The sequence below is a fragment of the Abramis brama genome (assembly GCF_963993115.1).
Source record: "Abramis brama genome assembly, chromosome: 24".
NCBI lineage: Eukaryota > Metazoa > Chordata > Actinopteri > Cypriniformes > Leuciscidae > Abramis > Abramis brama.
The window spans coordinates 8,901,862-8,926,958 of record NC_139986.1 but is presented as its reverse complement, the minus strand read 5'-3'; the positions used below and the strand labels follow the sequence as shown (position 1 = coordinate 8,926,958).

Sequence of the window (25,097 nt, the reverse complement as noted above, 5' to 3'; positions counted from 1 at the left end):
AAAACAGTTATTTTGAATTGTAAAAATATTTCAAAATATGTCTGTTTTTACTGTACTTTTGATCAAATAAATGCAGCCCTGTTGACAATGAGACTTTCAAAAACTTAAAAACCGCCCGATGTTGGGTGCTCATGTTTTATGGGGACTTTCCTTAGACATAATGATTTATAAACTGTATCCTCTAATCCTTCCAATCACCGAAAAATGTCTGCATTTTTAGATTTTCAAAAAACATCACTATTTAAATATTTAATAACTAAGAATTTAATAACTTTTTCTCCTTTTAGAAATGCATTATTACCACTGAACATTGTCAAAATCACAACTAAGAAAATGTTTGCTTTAATGATATTTGGACTTGTTAGCTGCAGCTGTTAACATGGCCTGTTTTAAATGTGATCTTAATTTTGTCCCCAGAACCAAAATTTTTAATAGATGCAATCAGACATGTTTGGAAATTTGAAAAAAACATTTTTATTTTTATTCAATCATATTTATCCACAATGACTCACAGCTTATAGAATCATATGTGTCGTCCCCAGATCTCACCGGCACAGTTTGCACAGGTCTAACGCTGTGTGTTGTGGGATGGACGAGAGAACACGTCTGGCAGCGCGTCTCCTCCCGTCACTGCTCGATTTGTCCTGCCGTCCATGTCCTCATCTGTCTCAGATCAGTCTGAGCATTTTTCTTTTCATTGTAATGTGGTTTCCCCGTCTGTACATGCATTACTGCAGCCAGTGGCTCTTTCTGCAGGCTCAACACATCCCCGTCAACAGGTGAGACATGCGTGACCACACACACAGAACAATCATTCGCAAACACAGTGTCAAGCTCATCATTATTCCAAACACACAAATACATGCAGAAATATTCCAGGAGAGAATATGCTGACCTTTACAAATGTCTGCTTACAATAATTCACTGGAAACACACTCGCACGAAAAAAAAAAAGAAAAAAAATCATGCAGGTGATTCATGCCCTGTTGTCATATGTTGTGCATGTGCATTTATATGCAGGCAAACAGACTCATACACGTGCATCTTTTACAAGACTTGTCTAAACTTTAACAACCTCATGAGGGGAAAGTCAGTTGATTATAACATGCGGTGGTACGGGCCTGTAAGTGTCCATTATTTGGAAAGAATTTAGCTTCTCCTATTGTGTGGACAACGTTTCATCATAAACCCTGTGTGATACTGCAGTGTGGTTCTGTTTAGCATGTGGTGTTAATTTAATTTATCATCCAGAAGTCACTCAGTGAAAATTCTTATGCACCAAGTTGCGTTGTTGCCAAACAAATCCGATCATTAAATAATGGAAAACGACTGACAGAAGATGAGAGGAATGTAAAGAAGGACAGATGAGGGAGAAACAAGTGGAAAACACAGAGCCGGGGTCATAGGCTCATGACATGTTCCACATGTCTGTCCGTTTGTCCGCTGCGAGCGTTTCTCTACAGGGCTGGTGACCACAGTAGCGGTCAGAGATCAGCTGCAAACTGACAGCACGCACACACACACACACGCTTGCACGCCCCGCAGTCATTAGCGTCTCTCTCTCACTCTACCCCACGCACATTTCATTACCCCCAGCATTCTCACAAATACCACCCCCCTCCACTCCTACACACACAAACACACTTCAAAATCAGCACACAACCTTGCAGTGCCAAATGAGTCCCACCCGTCTACACAACAACATGTGTTCTGTGGATTTTATTGCACCATAAGCATGTGGAAAAACCTCTTCATTACCAACACAGGTCCTGTTGTAAACGCTGGAGTGAGTTGTGTTAGGTGGCTAAATCTGTTGACGTAATTTACAGCAAAGCATCCTAACACAGACATGATGAGTGCATTTCATATTTGACAATGGAATAGAATCAAATCTGGAATTGTATCACATACATAATATGCAGATCAAATCGGATTGAAACTTGAATGCAATGGATTCAAGTTGAATCTCAGACTGAATAATATAACACAACTGAATCAAGTGGAGTCTCGCATTGAGTTGAATTAAATCAAATTTAATTTGACTATAAATCTAAAATATCATCTTAAAAATGAAAATTTATTAGAAAGACATAACCTACAGTAAGTGTTGGAAAATGCTTGAGTAGAACAGCTGGAGTGGTGAACGTGAGCAGCAGAAATGGGCCGAATAGGTGAAATGAAGAGTGGAAGAGATTCCCAGGTAACATTAGAGGAGGATTAATGAGCAGAGAGAGGATGGTAGATTAGGAAAAACATGAAACTTTGTGTAAAAACACATTCATATCAGTGTAAGTTCTTATACATTTCACCTTATTTTGTGCTGTTTTTTGATTTTCAATGAGATTTTTTTCCCTCTTTGCTTTCAGCTTTCATTATTGCTATGCATGTATAAACACTTAACTTGGTTTTACTTTACATCATGCCTACACTCTTAAACATAAAGGTTCTTCGTTGTTGGAAAAAGGTCATTTAGATTATTAAAATATTATTCAGAAAAAAAAAAGGTTATATTTAGAACTGTTCACTGAGAGGTTCTTTGGGAAACCCAAAATGGTCTTATTTGTCATCTCTGCAAATACCCCATTTAGGAACTTTGTTTTTAAGAGCGTAACAACACCACATAACTTGGAATTGATAAGTTTACAATTTACACCCATTATATGAAGAATTCTCATTTCTTTTTTTATTTGATAATCTTGCTAAATCATTTTCCCGTCATGTGTCTCTCGGGGCAGGTTTGGGTTGGGTGCGCACACGGTGGATCTGGTCTATCAGGGTTCGCTTCTATCTACCCTGGAGGAGGTTCTGCTGGTGCTGCTAGGCCCCCTGACCTTGAATGCAGCTACGCTACTGCTGCTCCTGATCAGATGGGGCTGTCAGCTAGCGTTTGGCTCACCGCCCTCCTTCCTGTCAAAGTTTATCATGGCTGCGGCAGTGTGGACAGTGCTGGACCCTCTGGCGGTCTTTGCTGTGGATGCCGTCCTGGGGGTAAGTCACTTAAAATAACATGGACACTTCTGGACTGTATATAGAAGTTTCACATTATCTTAGCAAAGTCACTTCACAAATAAAACTGAATGTGAGAACAAGGATGAGATAGACAGACTGTAGAGAGAGAACATTATTCAGGATTTTAGGTGTATTTTTGGTTGGGAATGATGAATGGCATTTACATATGCCAATACACTGTACATTCAGAAGTTTAGATATATTAAGAATCAAACTTAGAATTGTAAACCTCATTCATATTGAAATGGATCTTAGAATATATTGTGTTATTATGCATATATAGTATAATGATGATGAACCAATGAAGATGTGGCATAACTAAAAAAAACATTGGCTGTTCCAAACACTTACCCCTTAATGTCAATTTATGGAAATATTATATACTGTTTTTTTTAATCTATCAAGCTTTTTTATTGTTAAGTTTTCCCTTGTGAAAAGAAGTGCTCTTCAAATATTGTATTTTCAAAAGACAGTACTCACAGATAATATAATATAATGTGTAAAGTGTAGGCCTACTTAAATATAGTACACTTTAATGAAGTACACTTTTAAAAAGTGGACATTGTAGTAGTCAAATTAAAAGTTTGACTTAAAAGCACAGTTTACTTCATTATGTTTTAATAATCATGTCTCATGATTTAAAGAAGTACACCTATTTTAATGTATTGATAATTATACAATTAAAGAAACTTGCAAAGTAGCCTACTTGCTTATGATTTTAACTTTAGTGACCCTAACTTGTATTGTAACATCCAATCCACCCCCACCATCTTTGGCATCTACCAGGACTTACAGGACAGATTTTACAGAAATCCTGTAAAACTTTCCTGGTGAATGTGCAACAGAAATGTGGAGAGCAGCGAGGCCTGTTACAGAACATTGCCTGGATTTGCCAGAATTTGTGCCTAAGATGGGCCAACTTGAAAAAGGGGAGGATTGTTCTCCCTTTACAAATTATGTGTTCAACCAATTGAACCCATAATTTGGGTTAATTAATAATAACCCACCTATGTGGTGGTCAAAAATGTGCTGTTTTTTTATTATTATTATTATTTCAATGTAATGAATGTAGCCTACTATATTTTAGCTCGATAATATTTTTTATTTAATATTTTGTATTTTCAGGGGATTTTATGGTACTAAATTATATTTATGCAGTAGTTATAATCCATTTATTCACTTTTTGAGCATAAACCACACAATTTAATTTTCAACTTAAACTGTCATAAATCTTGAATGCTTTGGAGCACCGACTTAAGTTTGGTCTCTTTTTAAAGTTGACACTTGGCAGATTATTGCTGAAGTAAAATAAATAAATAAATAAATAGTTTTAAAAAGTAAACTTTAAAAAAAAGTTTAAGAATGTTACATTTATTGTTATGAAATAAAAATACTATTTTAACTTTTTATATAAAATATATATTTTCCAAAACTTGTTTTATGAGAACATCAAGACCATAAATCTAAACAAGTTGTTTTACAAATTTGAGCTTGATATCTCAAAAAAATAGCTTTCAGTAAGATTTAGTTTGGGTGCAGTACCAAAAGTTTCCACTAGATGAAATTTGTTTCCCATTTATTTACAGTGCAGTCTTTTTTTCTTTTTTCTTTTTACCGCGAGTAGTACACTTTTTTTTTTTTTTTTCTGGACCATTTAACCTTTTCCGAATCATGTCCATGATCTTTTTGTTTGTTTGTTTGTGTCTGTTCACATAGCAAGTGGCAAGTTTCTTACCATTCTGATAAAGTTGAACACAAAATGGTAACATTTTACAAATCAAAATGACCGAATAGCACCAGAGAGTTATATATTTACATTTTAAATGTGTGCGGCAGTTTTGAATTTGTAAAATATGTTTTGATTTTGTTTGGTCAGCGTCTATCCTACAGTGCAGAGGAACCATTAGCAGATGCTGCCAAGCTTTACTGGCATTTCTTTCGAACGGAGCAGTCGGGTACAGCAGGCATCATCATCACACTTTTCCTGTATGGCGTCCACTGCATCCTCTCCTTCACTTTTCTTTATGTTTACATCCTCAGGTACAGTACTTTAAAAGCAATCAAACAAACACAAAAATAAAAAGTTTGTCAAGTTGTTCTGGACTTGTCCCAGTGGATCAACTTAAATGTCTTATTTCATTTGTCACATGCCCTCATGCCACTGCAAATCATTTTGCTTAACTGTGAGCACTCACTTTTGCAGCAACCTTGGTTCTGCAACCATTTTTCCTAATCATTTCTTTCAAAGGCATTTCAGAAAATTGTCCAATAATGAAATCAAATGTAGCTTACATTTACAAATCAAATGTAGAAATCAAAACTAGCTCTGAATAGCAGCAGGATTTTAGTCATTTTGGTCTTGTAATATAATTTTCTCTAGGAGTGTAATCCTGGATGAGCCCCAATTTACATTAAAGTAATCCATAGCCAGAGACAACATAGGCAGGCAATGACGTGCATTTAGAATGCAAAATAGGTGGTATAATAATAAGCTAAGTGGGAGAGACAAAAACGCCTGATAACACGAGTGCAAGAATTGGTCGCAAGAAGATGCTCTTCTCTGAACAGGGCATTCATTTTATAAGGGAACTCACCTGACCTTGACGAGGCGTTCTTTATTTGCCATTTTTAATTGTACAAGAGGGAGAGAGAAAACACAAGGCTTTTAGCAGTGCAACTGAGCAGAGTGATATATTATCATATAATACATCACACACATTTACATTTAACAGACAGCAACCAACATTGTCTTATAGATATAATCGACTTGACATTTATTGATCTAGTTAACAGCAGAATTTCACGTTTGTATATAGTGTGTGTGGGGGGTGGAGGAAATGCTGATGTTGAGAGAAAAGACGTGAACATGAAAAAGCAATAAATTGTCTATCTCCGGAAACTAAATTTCACGATAAGAACAAAAATGCAGTATTCTCTTTTCCGTTGTTCTTTGCTGTCAACTTGTGAGTTTGTGTGTGACCTTCCTGGTGGAAGTGTCAAAAGTGTCAAAACACTGCAGTCCACACTATTCAGAGTCTGAGATTATGGCAGTGTATTTTTGGACAGGGAACCCCTTAGGGACATCCAGCCAATGAAGTCCTGTCCACCAGCACATAAGAATCATAAACAGGCTCTATCAAGAGCTTTCTGCTCATTATCATCATCTGACAGCCAAGTGTTGATGTAATGCAATTTGATTTAATACTCTCATGAAATTAAAGAATGAATAATCAGAGAAATGACATGAAGATGAGCTCAAATCACCTTCACAGGGTTTGTTAATATGCATGACAGACACAATGAACACTGGGGTTTCCGATTATATTGCCAGGCAGCAAATTGTAGTGTTTTAGCTTTACTGCCTTCTTGAAATGTTCATGATTTTTTTTTTTTTTTTTTTTTTTTTCATGAAATGAAATGTTCATGAAATATTACGGAAACATGCATTAAGAAAATGAATAGGCTCAATTTTGAGTTCTTTTGGATTTTCATTGTTTGAATTGATTCTATTGGGCAAGAGAAAGATGCACAAAATCATATTAACACAAATGGAAATCCTTTGATGTTAAGGCTAAATTTGGACCAAGAAGTCAAGAAATACACGTGTCAGATATAGATATGGCATCAACTGTTCATGGATCACTTTTCATGTTTGAATATTTAGGTCTGTAATCACACACTGTAGCTTTAAGGTCTGGAAATAAAACAAAGGACCCAAAAGTGTAACAACCTGATTTTCCACTAATCAGTGTAGAATGGTCTCAGAGAAAGAGCTTTCATCTTGTTTCTCAATGGCCGGGCTTATATCCCACACTGGATGGACGACATTAAGTGTCAGCCGTAGAGAAGGGTAATGTCTCATGCCAGTGCATGGCTCTAGGATGGCAGGGTTGGCGCATGTAACATGGGTTAAAGCTGAAGAGTGGCTGTGCTGTGTGAATGTAGGCCAGCAGTCTGATTGTGAGTAGGCTTGCACGTTTTTATGGGTTATCTGCTTCTATTCACTGTGTGGAGAGAAGCACTGACACAGTGCCTGACCTATTTCTAAAATAACGCCTGAGGCTACACGTATAGATAGAATGAACTGTTATCCGTTTTTAATTACATTTTAGCAAGCCCTGATTCACTCCCTGCAAAGCCGGAAAGAGGTATGTTTTGCATTTTATCATTATATATGTTGGAAAATATATAAACACAATCAGACATTTGATGTGGGTCCATTAGTGAGCATGCTGTTCTGAAATAAGAGGAGAATTGTGTCACAACTGAAGTGTCTGTTTTAAAGCAATGAATGAATGGTTCTCCTGCTCAACATCTGGTTGGTTGAGAGGCTTTCAGGCTGACGATATCATTGGTTAAGAGGCAGACTGATACGAGAATGTGCTAGTTCTCCCGGGGTCTTTGTTTAATTCCCGATGAATTTCTTTGCGCTGAAATTTTGTCAGGAATATTTTATGGATAGTTTCAAATGTTTAATGGTGGGATTTATCAATCCTGCTCCTTCCTTCCTGCAGAGTTTAGTATCTAAAACACTTGTCTGTCATTTTTAATAAACACTAAATCCTTATTGTCTTATTATGTGCTTTAAAGGTAAATCTTCATGAGCAGGACTGAGTACCATTGGTTCATGGGATGTCATGGTTTCCCATTTATAGCTTAATCTGACCTTGGAATAGTTCTTTAACTGTTAGCTAGATGAAACAACTGTACATTATCAAGATGTCAATGGACTGCTTCAGATTTATTCAAATGTCTTAATTTATCATTGAAAGGTACACTTGAAATGTACAACTGTTATTGCTGGGTGTGAGCAGGTCATATTGACTAGGCACAATAACCCTCATACAGATTCTGTGAACTGTGTCTTTCTTTGGATGTCCCTCCTTCTGGATTGTTGTTGCCTTTTGATGCAGTCATGTTGCTGTCTCAGGTCCAGGCTCACATTTTGAGCAGGTGGCTAAGAGCAGGACTGCAAGCTATGTCCAGCACATCCAGAAATGTTTGATGCATAGCAATGGACGTTTCTCACCTTAATTTGCCTGGAGTCCAGATTTGGACCTAGAGTGGCAATGGAGTGTTGGAGGGACGTTCAGAAACAGGAGCCTTCCAGAAACAGAAAGACTTAGAAGAGCACCGAAAATGCCATTATCCTTACTGACTTTTTTTTCTGCAAGCCAGTGAACATGCTTATAGAGTGATCATAAAGTGTACTAGGATAATCTTTCAGGGAACGACAAGGTTGGAGGTATCTCTGGTTCTGGAATTGAGGAGAAGCATCCATGACCATGGGCCTCCTATCACCATGCCAGAATCACAGTTAGCAAAACCTTCCACAGCAACCAAATATTGCTGCAAACTATTATTTCTGTTTTCCAGCTTACCTTAGGCATCTTAAGCCATTGTTTTGTATCTTTTTCAAATACTGAAAGCATCATCACTGGTCATGCACTGTCTACAATAAATCCCTGGCATAATTTAAAATGGAAATATGATTGGATGAATATTAGTTCACATATGGTTACTAAGTATGTAATAGAATATGTGTACTTTGGTAATTGTTCATCATGCATGAATGGGTTACCTTCATTTATTCATGCATGCTTAAGTCCGATGTATATGCCTTAGCAAAGCAGTCATTACACGCTTCTTTCCCATGATAGAATGATGGATCAATATATTCCACAATATGTTTCAGTTATATTTCAAATCATATTTTAGAGTTTTTTTGTTTTGTTTTTCTCTACTGTTTTTCATCTTTTATACTTTGCATGGTAAATGTTTCTGGAGTGCTCATTACCCTTTGAACAAGAATAATCTCTTTTCTGTAGCGGAGGGTCATAGGCGTTTTGAAGAGAAGCCAAGCTGTGTGTTTTTATGGCTGTTGATTCATGCGCTGAGTATGTGAGATGTCTGAGGAGATTCGATATCAATAACCACACTGTAGTAGTCATATGACTCAATTCTTTGTCACCAGACAGAGATTCAAATGCCTCTATATGCTCAACTTCTTTGAAGAACATTAGGATCAATGTATGATCTGAAGAGACAACCTTTCCACAAAAACACAAACAAACAAGCCTCCTACACTACTTGTAGAATCTAGCATACTCCCCAAGTCACTCATGGCACCTTCTCTTTGACTTTCTCTGTGACTTTGTTTACTTGAGTATAAAATAGGGGAGAAGAAAATAAAATTGTATATTTTAAAATATAAAAAAAAAAATGTTAACAAATGTGTCAAACCTTCTACCGTAGACTAGAGTCGCTTCTGTTCTGCCGGTTGACATTGACAGGTCAGGCCTGCTTCTCTGCCGAGCTGAAGCTCATCAGAATTTCACTGTGTTGGAAAGGTCAGATGAGCTGTTCGTCAGACGGTAACAGCCTTGACAGCAAAATGACCAGGATGTGACAAGGTGGAATAAAACCCGTTTGAACTCTGAACCTCTGTCCTGCAACTTTGCAACAAACCAAGAATTAGTTAATTGATTTATCAGTTAATCATTTACATGCCATTCCAACCCCTTAATAGTTGCTATATTCCATCAGCGTTTTGTGAGGAACAGATCGGAAATTAAGTTGATATTCACTGGGGGCTCTCAAATATCATTCACACTTCTGCTCAATTAAAAAACAGCTGGGTGTACATCATTAACAGTGAATGCCATTGGTTCTTTCATGTCACGTGACAGATTAGGATACAACACAAGGTGTGTTTGTACATTTCTTTTTGTAACAACAACATTTTCATTTCATAGTTAAGGATAAAAATAAAATTGGTTTAAAATAAGTAGATTCTACAAAAAATTCAACTTATGCATTTCAAAAGCAACAATATACACTGCCATTTTAAAATTAAGCGTTAACTTTTCTTCTTTTTTTCATACAGACTTCACAATGATGGGAGACTGTTAGATATCTACCAACGCCTTCACAGCACTGAGGGAGCATTCTTTATTCCACATGACATGGAGGTCTCCAACCAGGAGCTCAATTACATTGTAAAGAAGGCAGAGCAATGGAGAGGCTTCAATGGAGAGAGACGCAAGGTGAGCCTGTGGAAGTTCTGCTTATAGTGGTAACAACCAGCACTGAACACTGGGGTTCAAAGAGAATATCTTCTTGCAAAAAGGCGATCCAGCTGCCATGGGCTGCATTGCCACAACGCTTGACTGTTGCAAAGCTCTTCTCAAGTCTTAGGCGCTTAATTGGATTAATGGCTGTTTTAAAGAAGATGGGCAAAATGGTAGTTGATACTAATCCATCAGATTGCCTCTGCAAAAGATTTCTGTCTGTCTGATGGCTTGTAGATGCCCGCTAGCATTTATGAGTAAGAAAGCCTTTGTGATGGTTTTCAGAAATGGACTGTCACGTTGAACTGTTCACTGAGCTTTCTAATATGCATTATAATTAACATAAAATGGAATCAAAGGATATAACATTATTATTTCAAATCATTCTGTTTTCTTTAGTTACATTTATGAATGCCAAAAATTTGTCACAGAGGTTTTTAGCTAGTCTAATTAGTTGGGGCTAATTATCCAAAAAGGAATTCGGCTTGATTAATCCACGGAAATCAATTTCCAGCAATATTTCATTAAGAAAAAAGACCGCTCAATCAACAGAGGGACGCATGAGGACACACACACACACACACACACACGTTCACAACTTGGGTGGCAACTCCTCTTTTAGTGTTCTTGATGAAGAAATGTTATTGGCTGTCAAACAAGTCATTAAAAAGGCATTCTGTAATTCCTAGCTCAAATCGTAGACCTTTGCGAATCACGTTATTTTTCCAGCCCTTTCCAATGACCCTGTTTATGTTTTAGATTCCAAAAGTACTGCTACAGCTGTGGCAATATTAGTAATGAAGGTGCTACAAATTGGATACAGTTGTTTAGATTGTAATTAAGAAAACAGCATCGTTTAACCAACACGCTTGCAGAATCTTTTTTAACTAGAACAGTCTTCATCCCAGAACTGCAGTCATAACCTCCTCTCTCATATTGGCCCTAATTTGCCGTTATTGAACTGATAAAATGCTAACACATTAAACACATTTGCCAGCATGATGAAAATTTAGGGTTATTGCATTTCACAATTTTTACATTATTCAGGCTGACGATTTTTCATTTAAATAAGACGGGCTAGGCCATTATTTCATAATTATTGTGGCAATTTCTCTATGCAAAAAAAGGGTCACTTTCCCAACTCAGCAAAGACATATCCCTATTAAACTAATTTGCCTACTTGCAAATTTTTGTCATTTTTCCCTCATTAACTATTTATCAACACAGTAGGAAAAAAAATATATGTTGGAGGGGAGGGAGCAGCCAGACAGAGCTGAAACTAATATTTTGCAACTCTAATGATTTTTTGCATCCTTAATTAGATAGAATATGCTTGATATGATTAGGTCAGGATGTAGTAGTTTTCATTAAAAATAGATTTCAGAAACTGTATTCCAAATGTTCCCTCACAATTAAATAATGAATCCAGCACATTCCTTATTATGGACCCAATTAATATCGCAGAAAGAGGCATGATTTTAATAACAAGAGGCCATGAGGCCTTCATTAGCAGAGAATGGGGGTGGAGAGAGCGTAGAAAACATTTACAGGTACAGATAGAGCCACAGGATGCTTGGAAACTTCAGAAAGTTTTAGCAGCTTGTTTGAATGCCTGTGGCAAATACATGTGCTGATCATTACAAATTAATATTACAATGTTGCAAAGATTGACATGCTTTGTCTTGGCCTCAACTCAGCGTTTCCAAAAGCCCTGGGGGGGAATTATATTTACTAAATACCATCATTACAATAAATATAATTTATTATCATCTTTTTTAAAGATGTGTTTGTTTTATGTAATGCAAGTATTTTGGCCAGCTGTGTCTTGCAGTGTGACATGCTGTACTTTATCTAAAACTATTTTTCTAATGCCTCTACAATTATTATACATGCAGATTTTATGAGCTCATATTAATTAAGATACTACATGGAATTTATGCACTTTTAAAAATGTATTTTTCAGACCACAGACCATGTAAGTGATCACAATCCACCTTTTTTTTTTTTTTTTTTTTTTTTTATGTGCAAGGTTTCCGGTGTCATTTGTTTCCAGTTGTTTTATTTTCACAAAATAACTAATTTATTGTCATAATCACACTGGTTTGTAGCGCAAATAGTTTTACTGTTTACTGCACTTTGTTATTCTTCTAGCTATTTACCTATAGCGGCCAATGAAAGTCATGGGAAGTCTCTCACATTCAAAGAAAATAGCTTACTTCCGTGTTGCAAAATAAGGTGGATTGAAATACTCTGTTTTTACGCCAAATCTCTGACATAAAATAAACATAAAAATTTACATTTTAACCTAAAATCAGTGTCCATGCAATCTGTCATCTAGCATTTGGGTATACGATAATTAAAGCTAATAATTTGCCCATTAAAGTAACTTGATTGCCACCTGATATGAAGCACATTCTTCTTTATAGAATAAAGAAACTGTTCTGACAGTAAAACAGTCATGGGTAATTTATCATTAACACAAGTTTCTTCTTCCGAGCACTACGACAATAAAACAATCCACAATAAATAATTCTTGGTCTTATCATGATCAAATTCTGCACGTTTCATGGGGCGATCATAAAAACTAATCGGATTTTTTACTCTTTAATTAACTTCATATTATGGTTTATTTTCTTCCAGGCCATGTGATCAACATTATTACATTATTAACACATTGTCATACTAGCATTCAGCGGCAACAAAAAAAAAAAAAAAAGGATTTGCATTTCATAGCATGGTTAGCTACATTGTAGATTGTGGGTCTTTTGACTTTTTTTTTTTTTTTTTGCGTAAAACTATACACTTCTTTGATGGTGATTACAACCGCATAGACTTTATGTTTTAACCAGACTCCTATAGTGTGTATATCTTGCAAAGGGGCCTAAAGTCAAAGTGTGCGGATAATGAGCTCATTAATTATGTATAGGCACTGCTGCAGATGGACCTCATTAATTGCGTGCCGTCACCTTCTTGATTACTGTACCTGGAAGGGAGGTGCTAATGTCTGCCGTGCTTAAGCAGGTAACGCAAACTGTTTTGTCACCGGCTGTGTGACAGTGACAGAGGAGTCCGGCGTCGCTGTAATCTTCACCGTAATTCACCAGAACGTTACGCTAATGGCTGCTGATAGCCCTGGAGATGTTTTCGCTACTGAATCGCATCGAGATTTGCGCTCTGTCGTGCTATTTGTCTCCACATGTCTCAGTAATGTCTTTCCACGGGCTGAATTTAGGGAACACCCAAGGTGCTTTGCAAAACAACTGACAGGGGGCCCAACCTGTCGCAGGAAGGAGAACACACGCATTGAAGATCTAATGACGGCCAGACTGCCGCACTCTTCCTGTGCACCCCCCACCACTCATCTCTCTGTCTCAGCGTCTGTAATTATTAAGACGGGAGTTACGTGGGACCTTTTCATGCTGTTGCTTTAGTCCAACTTTATGACGACAAATTCATCATAGAACTCGCTCCAAGCTTCAAGCTGCCTTTGTTCACATGATGAAATATTGTCAACTATATGTTATATTTGAAAGTCAGAAAACCCTGATAATATTGTATTGTTTATTTTGGCATCTGCTTTTCTTCAAAGTACAGCGTCAAGAACATATTTGGGTCAAGTTCTTTTCCAAATGCAAATGAAAGTATAACAAATTAAATGTTTCTGTAAGAAAAAAAAGAGACCTATTTTAGACCTTTTTTTTTTTTTTTTGCTTTGTAATATTGTGTTCATTACAATTAAGCAAAACATAAAAAAATAAAATAAAATAAAAACCTTCTGTAATTCTATACCTATCAGTAATATTATTTTTATTTTTATATTTAATAAACCAATACTTTTATTCAGCAAGGATCTAAATATCATTATAGTGATAAAAATGACAGCAGAACTTTCTGTTTATCAAATATATTAAGGAGCTGCTTTTCAATAATAAGAATTGTTTAAGCACCAAATCAGCATATTTGATTGATTTCTGGGGATCATGAAGGATCATGTGACACTGAAGACTGGAGTAATGACTGCTCAGCTTTGACACCACAGGAATAAATTACATTTTAAAATATATTAAAAAACATTTATTTTAAATTGTAATAATATTTCCCAAAATTACTGTTTCGACTGTAATTTTATAACCATATAAACAAATAAATGCAGCCTTGGTAAGCATAAAAGTCTAAAACATTAAAACATTTTACTTACCCCCAACTTTTGAATAGTACCGTATATTGCAGTATTACATTTAAAAAATAAAATGATTTTTTAAAGCTTGGCATAACTAGAAATATGTATATTTGTAGCTGTAGGTTTAGATTTGTAGTTGTTTTTATCTTATTTTCATGCTTGTTTTGTCTTATTTTAATTAATTTTAAGTCATCTTGAGGCCCGCTTGGAAATTTGTGGCTCCCCGGTTAAGAACCACTGCACTAAGGAGAATGCTGAGGATTATTTTGATTGTCACAGTTCAAAAAATCCTGTGTTTCCTTGAAAGCAAGCCCATGTCACTGGCATTGATAGCTCCATGCTTTGATAATTTAGAGAATTAATATTTTTTATTATTATTATTATTATTATTATTATTTTTAAAGATTTTAGTCCCACATACATTTGAGGGATTTCCCTGTATTCTCATTTTTGGTTCGCACCTACAAAAGCTCACCTGCTGACTAGCCGCCCATGACCGGCAAGCTCCGGCGACTCTGTCAGACAACAATGGGCCTAAAAAAAAAAAAACTGCAAAAACACCCAAAACAGGAAGATAAACACAGGAACGAAGGGGGAAGATGCTCTGAATCTCTCCTGATATGGGAAGGGTCACAGGAAGGCACCTGCAGCCCTCCCCCTCCACTCCGCCAGCCTGTTTGCTTGCATTAGTTCTAAAAGCCGCTTCTTCAATTACAGGAGGCTATTAGTGGACAGTGCACAGAGGCTGCAGGGCCCCGGGCTACAGCGCCGCAGAACCGCACAACAGAGCTCAATACGACATGACTGCAGAGGGGACACGCCTGCCATGCAGAAAAGGTCAACGACTTTTGGTGGGCAGCAATGTGTGAAAGTGTTGCAGTCGCACAATGCTTAGAGAAGAGAGGGAGAATCTAGTCTGGATTTGTGAAGAGTGTGGAAGCCCTTCAGATGTTTCTTGGCTAATTTATTGCTTTTCTGGGTTTATAAAACTCATATCTCATCTGCAGTTTGGTTGCTGTTTTATGGTTATGAATAAGTCAGGATTTTATGATGGATGGGTAATCAGTAAAAACATTATCTTAGAGAGTGAGCAAGAGTTAGTTTGGTCACACGCTCGGAAAACATGGCAGCACCATGATTGTTTTTATACAGCGCTTGTTTTCCACATACCAGGCTGGACGTTGGTTTTATCAGAGATGGACGTTTCTTTTAAATTTATCCGAACATATTGCACACGGTCAGCTGTCAAAACAATTGCAGCTGGGAGCTTGAAATTGAGTCCACATGTTTAGATAGATCCTGTAATCTCTCTCTCTCTCTCTCTCTCTCTCTCTCGTTCACTCATAACGTAAAACAGAAGGAACAAATTGGATGGTCAGTAAGTCAGTGAATATTGTTTAAAGATGCAGCACAACAGGGATTTGTGAGAATATCACATTTTTAATATAATTCTTTTTTTTCCCCTCTGTGACCAAACAAATTGTTTTCAGGCAACAACTTAAACTGACCAACAGAGCCTCAGAACAGAGATGGTGTATCGCTAAAACACAATAGTCACAAATAGAAGTGGACAAAAATTTCAAAGTTCTTAAATATGCTCACAAATCAAGATTTTTTTCCAAAGATTCAAAATATGTAATTTGACTAAAATTTGTAACAAGCTAAGATTCAGTTTAAGCTGAAAACCATTCATTTGTAAGAATCTTTGCCTATACAATGCTGTAGGTGACAAGAATTTTTGTGCTGGAACAAGCTGAAACCAAGAGTAAAGAAGAGACACTGATGTCTTTTACCAATTGTTGTTGCCTCTGGTATTAGAGGTTCTGCTTTGTGTTGTCTCTAAAATCACCCTGTCGTAAAATCAAATTAGTTAGGTATGTATAAATTAGTTAGGAGAATGTTCCGCACACTCTTCATAACTAAGTTTTGGTGTATTGGTGGCTAATTTGTATGAATTCGTATACACTCCAAAGTAATAAAACATTGCTATATTCACGTTTATCTTTTCCGTAAAAAAATAAATACGCTTTTAGCGCATCTCACTGGACATTTCACTTTGAAACTGTCATGAAACGTGCACGACGCAACATATTTTGCATTTTGCAAAAATGTTGCCACAGGTACGTTTTTCTAATGAGCCTGGGCTGTGTAGAATAGTTGTTTTCTCATGAGATCGGGTTCTCACTTTTGTTTGTTGAAGATCCAATCTGTAAATTGGAAAAACCCAATTCCTTTGGGAAAACCCAAATGAATCGGTCTGTGTTTTTAACTAGTATCTGTACTGATGCTCAAGTCTCTGTATGAGCAGATTGGTGTATGCAAAACCGTCTTAGTACGAATGTAAATATCCTTGATTCTCTCCCCTCCAAACAAACCTCGAAAAAGTTACACTTCCAGGCATCAGTGCTTCATGCAAGTCACCATCTCCTTTCCAGAGTTGTTTATGGATTAAATGGGCTTTTTAAGCATTTATAAAAGCAGATTAGTAACAGTGAATTATGCAGATGCATGGGGCAGATTATCCTGAGCTCAGATACTATCTCCTCTTTATCTGTCTCTGCTTGGAGTCTGAAGTTAAATATTCATGCCCGTTTAGTTTATAATTCTCTCTACCAGCCCAGTTTCAGTCAAGCACACGTCACAGTAGATTGGCGTTGCATTAGCATGGGTTCACTGAGGTAAATGAGTTGTGCTGTCAGAAGAGCGTTCACTGTCCACTGCAAACAAGCGATAAATAAACAATACAAATGATCTTGAGATGACTCATTTTGTCCGTTCTGATGCTCAGCAGTTGCTTTTCATGTCTATGGAAGCGGTAGGGCAGATATAGAGCCGTTCCACAGGCAAATCATGCCCGGACACCACAGATTTATGCTGCCCTAATTACACAAACAACATTCCTTGCCATGTATGCGGTGATAATGCGCATCTGTCTCTGTTCTACATGCAGGAAATATCTGGGTAATCCAGGAGTCTCTGCTTTAAATGCATTGGCATTTTCTGCATAAAACAAACATGTAGCCAGAGATAACCATTCAGAAAAATGACATGGAGTCAATATCACCTGTATAAAATATCACATCACCTGTATAAAATGCACCAGTTGGTGTAAGGAAGTAGTCCCATATAGGGGAAGGATGCATTTATTTTGATGGTCTCCTTTAGTTGTTCTGTTGACTATAAATAATGTTGCACCTGCATGTCAACTAACTCTTAGTAGAGTATTAGTTGAGTATTAGTAGTGTATACTGTTATGGGGTTACTGAATAAGGGGTTAAGGGTTAGTAAAATAAGTTGACATGCACTTATAGTTACCAGTAGAATGTCTGTTGGGGACCATAAAAAATGGCAGATATTAAGCAGACAACCTACTAATACTATAATGAGAGTTAGTTGACATGTAGCTGCAACATTACTTTTACGTATATCTAAAGGGGACCATCAAAATAAAGTGTTACCTAGGGGAATTCATTATTTTAAAGACGTAAGCAATGAGGTTGTTCATCAGTGCGCTTTTGTTAAAGCCTGTCCTCATTATTTAAATGTATTTAAAAAAAACAAAAAACATTTTGTTTAATAGTCAAATTGCTGGTGAAAAACTACATTACCCATGATTCTGCATAAAACCACCAACCAGAGAATTGCAACTAGCAAATCACACCAACACAACACTTAAGTGCCTACTCACTCCAATGAAGCGCTGCAAAGGGCCTAATAGTCAGTCTCCCTACGTTCTCACAAATCTTTGTGAATAATATTAATTATTAAATTAATAAACAATTATTAAAATATAACAATCAATATTCAATATAACAATTAATATTCAATATTACAATCAATATTCAATATAATATTAATAATCAAAATCTTTAAATCAATAGTTTTGTATTTCTCCATGGTTTTTATTTGATTATGCCATTCACAGTGCTTCTTGGGATTATTTCCCATTTCTCTTGACTTTATTTGCCACTGTTCAGTACTGAGTGCCATTTCTCTTGACTTCAACCGCTAATATTTATTTATTTATTTATTGCACTGAGCTCTGCAATGCATTGTGGTATTGCTTTCTCTCTGAGTGATACTTGCACTTTTTGAAATTTGAAGTTTCAAATTTTGAAGTACCCACAAAGTTGGGAGCATGAAATTGTCCAAAATGTCTTGGTATGCTGAAACATTAAGAGTTCCTTTTACTGGAACTAAGGGGCCAAGCCCAACCCCTGAAAAACAACCACACCATAAATCCCCCCACCACCAAACTTTACACTTGGCACAATGCAGTCAGGCAATTACCGTTCTCCTGAAAAACCACCAAACCCAGTCTCATCCATCGGATTGCCAGACAGAGAAGCATGATTCGTCACTCCAGAGAACACTTCTCCACTGCTCTAGAAGTCCAGTGGTGGCGTGCTTTACACCACTGCATCCGACGCTTTGCATTGCACTTGGTGATGTAAGGCTTGGATGCAGCTGCTCGGCCATGGGAACCCATTCCAGGAAGCTCTCTATGCACTGTTCTTGAGCTAATCTGAAGGCCACACGAAGTTTGGAGGTCTCTAACTATTGACTCTGCGGCTGAAAGTTGGCGACTTCTGCGAACTGTGCGCCCCAGCATGCACTGACCCCACTCTGTGATTTTACGTGGCCTACCACTTCATGGCTGAGTTGCTGTTGTTCCCAATTGCTTCCACTCTGTTATAATACCACTAACAGTTGACCGTGGAATATTTAGTAGTGAGGAAATTTCACGAATGGACTTATTGCACAGGTGGCAACCTATCACGGTACCACGCTTGAGTTCACTGAGCTCTGGAAAGCGACCCATTCTTTCACAAATGTTTGTAGAAGCAGTCTGCATGCCTAAGTGCTTAATTTTATACAACTGTGGCCATAGAAGTGATTGGAACATCTGAATTCAATGATTTGGAGGGGTGTCCCAATACTTTTGGCAATATAGTGTATAAAATTGGGTTGCGGCTTAATGACCATAGGAAAATGCGAGTCCCATGGCCAAACCATTTGAGAACCACACATTTTTGTATAGTTGTGTATTCTTGTAGAGCAGCTTAACCATGTATATCAGTATCATGTCCCCTGAATGCCCTCACTGGCCCCACATTCACCCTAAAGTTTGAACCCCAGCTACAGCTCTGCCTTGCTTTCTCCCATGATCCTCTGCTGTAATCTGCCCATCACATCATACTGTACCATGCCTGCCATGTGCAACTGTCACATAAATAACCCAGGCTGTCCGCCACACACACACGCACGCACAGGCTCATTCAAATCCACCTGTCAACTTGATGAAGCACTCGCCCGCAGGGAAGCATTGTTTACATTTTCACTCCACTCTTCGCAAAAGTGAGATTCTAATTATTTTCCCACTGTAAATTAAAGCCAAGTGGGACAGAACTGAGAAGCTGCAAATTCCAGTGGTGGAACGGCACTATATATAAACCGCTCTCAGGGAGACGGGTGGGTAGAGCACGAGAGGAAGGTCAGCGCTGTTTTGTCTTGATAACACAAGAGGAAAACAGCAGAGGTGCTCGTGGTGAAGGAATCTTAAAATCTGTGTTGGGGAAGCCACTTTGAACCTGTGTGTTTGCCAAGCTACAAGCTGATTTTAATTTAAAGAAATTCAACTACAGTCAAGCTAAATGTTTAAAGAATCTGTGAGCTACACTTGATTCTAGCTACTAATGAAAATTATCTTCAGTAAACTCATATCGTTATACATATTCAGAGCATTATATATAAAGTAACGATGAGATTTGGAGGGTGACAGCTTTACATTTAAACAGAAAAAGTCGTTGCACTTTATTTTACAGTATGTGTAGGCCTACTTACATTGTCCTTACAGTGTAGTTACCCAGAAAGTACTGGTGATAAGGTAACTACATGGGTTAAGGTTAGGTTTAGGGATAGGTTCAGGGTTAGTACCTAGTTATAACCCAGTTATTGCAGTTGCTATAATAAGTACAGTATGCACATGCACAGGACTGTAAAATAAAGCGCTACCGAACAAGTTATACAAAATACAGCTAAAAAAGAATTTAAAAAATAGTTTTAGTTTTTAGTTTATTTAGTAAATTTAGTTTCTCCCCCACCACCTTATTTTACTGTCTGTGGTCATTAAAGCTGGGCCTGGAAATGTTAAACTGATTGAAATATATAGGGATAGTTCACCCAAAAAGGACAATTCTGTCATCATTTGCACACCCCAAGTTGTTCCAAAGTTGTATGAATTTATTTCTTCTGCTGAACATAAAATAAGACATTTTGAAGAATTTCGGCTGGTGTTGGGCCCTATTGACTTCCATAGAATCCCCCCCAAACCCCCCCCCCCCCCAACCCCACCCCCCCAACTCATAAAATATGTACGATTTTGCAAAAATCTTACGAATTCGTACGAGTGAGGTCATATGAATTTGTACAAATTAGCCACCTCGTAAAATTCATACGAATTGCCGTTAGATCGGGTTAACTATGTGTAACCCCGATGCACTGAACAACAGAAGGAAATTGATCCAAAACAAAGTAAGCCTTACTGTCTAATGCTGAATCTCAGTGGGGGAAAAATTGAATTTAATAAGTGCCTTATTTGAAGTGCTTTTCAGTACATACATAGCAACATGCCACACAAATAGCACTTCTGAATTTGACGTTAGCATGTTGCTGAGCTAACAGTGGTATATTCTAATGAGCTTAAAAAATACAGAGTACACAGTAATATTGGGTAAAATATTACATTTTAATTGGATCAGCCTGTTTATTGTTTTTTTTTTTTTTTTTCCTTTTTTCCTTTTTTCTTTTTTTTTTCTTTTACTGAGCTTGTCACAATGAATTTTAAACACTAGGACATAACTTTATCCCCCCCCACACACACAATACATAAATAAATAAATAAATATCTGCAATAAATGAGAAAAATGCCCAATTGCATAAAAACTACTGAAATATGTAGAAGATTAAAAAAAAAAAAAAAAAAAAAATCCTTTGCATATTAACATGATTTTAAGCAGTGGGTTTCATCTGTTTGACTTTATTTTGTTGTTAGACTGTTTGTTCACCCTTTAGATATGTAGTTTGTACAGTATAATTAGTTGCATTTTGTTTTACACAAGAATAAATGGGTCCATTTGAAATCACTGAATAAATTTGGCTCTTTATGTCAGTATTTAAAAAGCAGCTCTCATCTTACTCTGAATCGGCACTGCAGTTATTACTCCATTAAACAGCAGCTTTCGTACACACTGGCTAGCATATTAGGGTTGTCGCGAGGATGCACCCGCACTTAAATAATGCACTTATTAAATTTCGAATATCCATTTTTACAAATATGGAGATGTGTAATCTCATTTGCTTGGGCACAGGCACAGGCTCATTTGGAGAGGAATGGAGCTCCAGCCTGTATTTTCACTTCCCGGACCCCAGCCTGTCTGTCCGTTTGCCGTAACGCCTGCAAAATCTGAATTTATGTTGCGGCTGGGAGACATGGTTTGATGTTTATAGTCCTCAAAGAAGCAATGGCTGTCTCTCCAGATTCAAATAAAGAGACTGATATGGACTCTATCAGATTTCTGAATACAGACGTCCACAATAAATCGAAGCTTGATTGGTTAGAATTAGGTTAGCTCACTTGAATGCTATCTGCTTAACCCACAGATGGGTTCCCTGAGAACAGCCAGGCATTGAGTGTGAGTCAAGCACTTACCGCCAGCGTGAAGACAGCGCTGGAGAAAAGCGCCCGCCAAGTATTTTAAGAAAAGGTTCAAAGGAATAACCATGATGCAGTGCGTGAAACGCTCAGAATACAGACTTTGTGATTTCTGACAGAGGAATTACACATGCAGATTAACCCCACTCGGTGCAAACAACCAAGACGAGATGTTGCTAAAGCGACAAAGAGGAGCACTTGAAATGTCACGTAATATGAAGTGCCAAACAACAGAGCCTTCAGTATCTGTCCAGACCACACATGGATCGTTCAGAGAACAAAATCTGAGTGTTTGCAATTTGCTCGCTGATGTCTTTCCGATGACGTTTGATGTGTCCTGTGACAATGCTCACTGCAGACCTTCTCTCCAGGCACTCTGTATTTAAGAAGTGTCTAATTACGTGCGGTAATGACTCTCAATTTCCGACCTGTGTTTAGCCAACAGTCTTAAGTAGTTTGAAAATCAAGACGTGGGTACACAGCGAAATTAAAGTTCTCCTTCGCTCTGACCCTGCCTGACAAGGCCTATGTTTTTCCAGAGGAGTCGTAATTACTGAGCAAATTAAAGGGTCACCTTGAGTTTATAAACTCGTCTGTGGCCTGAAAAACTTCCTGCTAAAAGAGGGAAAAGAGAAACAGAGAGAAAGTGAGTCATGTGGTAATCTGAAATCAGGCCTGTCTGAGCCTGTTGACTTCTTCCAAACACCCCTCAAATTGTTTGTGGTCTCAGAGGATGAAGTCCTGTTTTCTTCTCAGCATTTGTCTTATTGGTCATCCAGACCTGCTGGACTGAGTGTTCATTTAAGAGCCAAAAATGTCCACTATAGAGCGTTGTAATGATGATGTATTTTTGTAGGATAACCTTGAAGTTAGCATCACCCTGATTCCCTTACGGAGCCCCGCATATGACATGCGGGAAAAAAAGAATAAATTATATTTTGGCCACAAATTAACAATCCGTTCCCACGAATTACTGATATGTCAGCATTTTTTACTAATTTGTTCCCTCGTTTTAAGTTAATTGTGCACAAGATATCATAATTTGTTTCCTCCTTTTACTAAAACGTGGCCACGTTTTAATAATTTGTTCCCTTGTTTTAGTTAAATCAAAGCGAGGGCACGGATTAGTTCAAGTGGCCATGAGTGGCCACAATTTAAGAGAAATTTTTTAGAAAAACAAGAGAAATAATTCTTAATTCGTGGCCACGATATATACATACATACATACATACATACATTGTACATACACTATGTATGTCCGCATGTCATGTGTGGGGCTTTGTATTCCCTAAACAAAAACCCAACAGCATTTTTCTATTGGCTTTTGTATTGTTGCACAAATAATCTCTGTGACCAACAAAAGTTTATGATATTTACACGTTGTTCATCATGATATTCTTAAAAAATTAACCAAACTTTTATACATTTAAATACAATAATTCATTACATTTTATATAGCGCTTTTCTCTGCACTCAAATCGCTTTACGTAGAAGGGGGGAATCTCCTCAACCACCACCAATGTGCAGCATCCACCTGGATGATGCGACGGCAGCCATAGTGCACCAGAACGCCCACCACACACCAGCTTATTGGTGGAGAGGAGACAGAGTGATAAAGCCAATCAGTATATGGGGATGCTTATAGGGCCATGATGGACAGAGGCCATTTTTTTAATGACCACAGAGAGTCAAGAACTCGGTTTAACATCTCATCCGAAGGACGGTGCTTTTTGACAGTAGTGTCCCTGTCACTATACTGGGCCGTTAGGACCCACACAGATCACAGGGTGAGCACCCCCTACTGGTGTCACTAACACCTCTTCCTGCAGCAACCTAGTTTTCCCGGGAGGTCTAATGACCAGGCTCAACCCTGCTGAGCTTCAGTGGGCAACCAGTCTTGGGCTAGGGTGATATGGCTGCTGGCAAATACTATTGCCAGAAGTAAAAAATCTAAATGTTGGTTTTGAACTTGCTACACCATGATTTTCACTTCAGACAACTCTTTCAGTCTTCATAAAAAATTTTTAAAAATTAAAAAAAAGCCTGAAAGTTTAAGTTAGTGTGCACAAATAGTGTGCAAGAATGTGATTATAAACATAATGAGGTTGTAAAGGCTGCCTTTTTTAAGGCAAGTAATAGCTTTTGACAAACATCACAAGGGTATATTACTGGTGTATTTTATGTTGTAAATTAAAATGTGAAAATATCTTGAGCTTGTGTTAACCACAGACCTTATATTAGGCATTTAGAAAAAAAACAAAACAAACAACATTTAAAGAACCCATTGACTTCTGGACGATGCAACTGGAAGTGCTAAAATGCTAACTCGTTTATAACTCGTAATACATCGTCACTGCAGCACTTTATTATGACTTTTCTCTTTCTATAATTTTATAATATATACAAATATATACAAATAATTAATTTCAGGGTTATACAAGACCCTCCATGTAGGAGTGTTTTGTTTTTTGTTTTTTGTTTTTTGACACTGATAAATTCTGTAGTTCTGAATGATATTCATGTACCAAAGTATTTACATGACACTCCAAAGTACACCAAAACACCATTGTAATATTTGTGTTAGACCTAAAAAAGAATGGTGAGTCTTTGCACATAACATGCTGTGACAGTGCATTCACACATATGTTTGCGAAATGATGAGTATATGTATAGTGTGCGTGTGTGTGTTTGAGGTCAGAGGGGGGTGTGTGTTGCAGTGCTGACACTAGTGTGAAGCTGGCCCAGTTGGGTGAGAGGCGCTGTGATCTTCACACACCAATGCGTCTGAGATCCATGACCTATATAGCATGTTACACGCTCTGCTTGTCTCCTGTGTTCCTCTAATAGAGCAGGGCAGTGCATTACAGGTACAACACACACAAGGGACCCGTGCACACAGATCAGAGCCATCCCTCATGACATAAGACCTGCTGAGACACTTAAGATCTGATTTAATCACAACATCTGATTTTTTTCATTTTATGTTGTTATTTTGTATGTTTAGGTCTGTTTGTGTCTGCTGCTGTTTTCAGTTTCCTGTCTGCCTGAGTGGATTGCGGTTGTTGCTCTGTATAGCTTTGTTTTTAATCTCTATTCTCTATCTTTCCTTGCTGTTTATATTGCT

The 25,097-nt window shown here is 37.5% G+C and overlaps 1 protein-coding gene across 1 annotated transcript in view; it reads left to right on the top strand.

Moving 5' to 3' along the window:
* Positions 1–25,097, top strand: part of ofcc1 (orofacial cleft 1 candidate 1) — an 84,005-nt gene that overhangs the window by 45,574 nt on the left and 13,334 nt on the right. Inside the window, exons 4-7 of the mRNA XM_084102928.1 lie at positions 543–779; positions 2,736–2,988; positions 4,886–5,049; positions 9,896–10,055. Coding sequence (XP_083959054.1) covers positions 589–779; positions 2,736–2,988; positions 4,886–5,049; positions 9,896–10,055 — 768 coding nt within the window. The 5' untranslated portion in view covers positions 543–588. The remainder of the gene's footprint in view (positions 1–542; positions 780–2,735; positions 2,989–4,885; positions 5,050–9,895; positions 10,056–25,097) is intronic.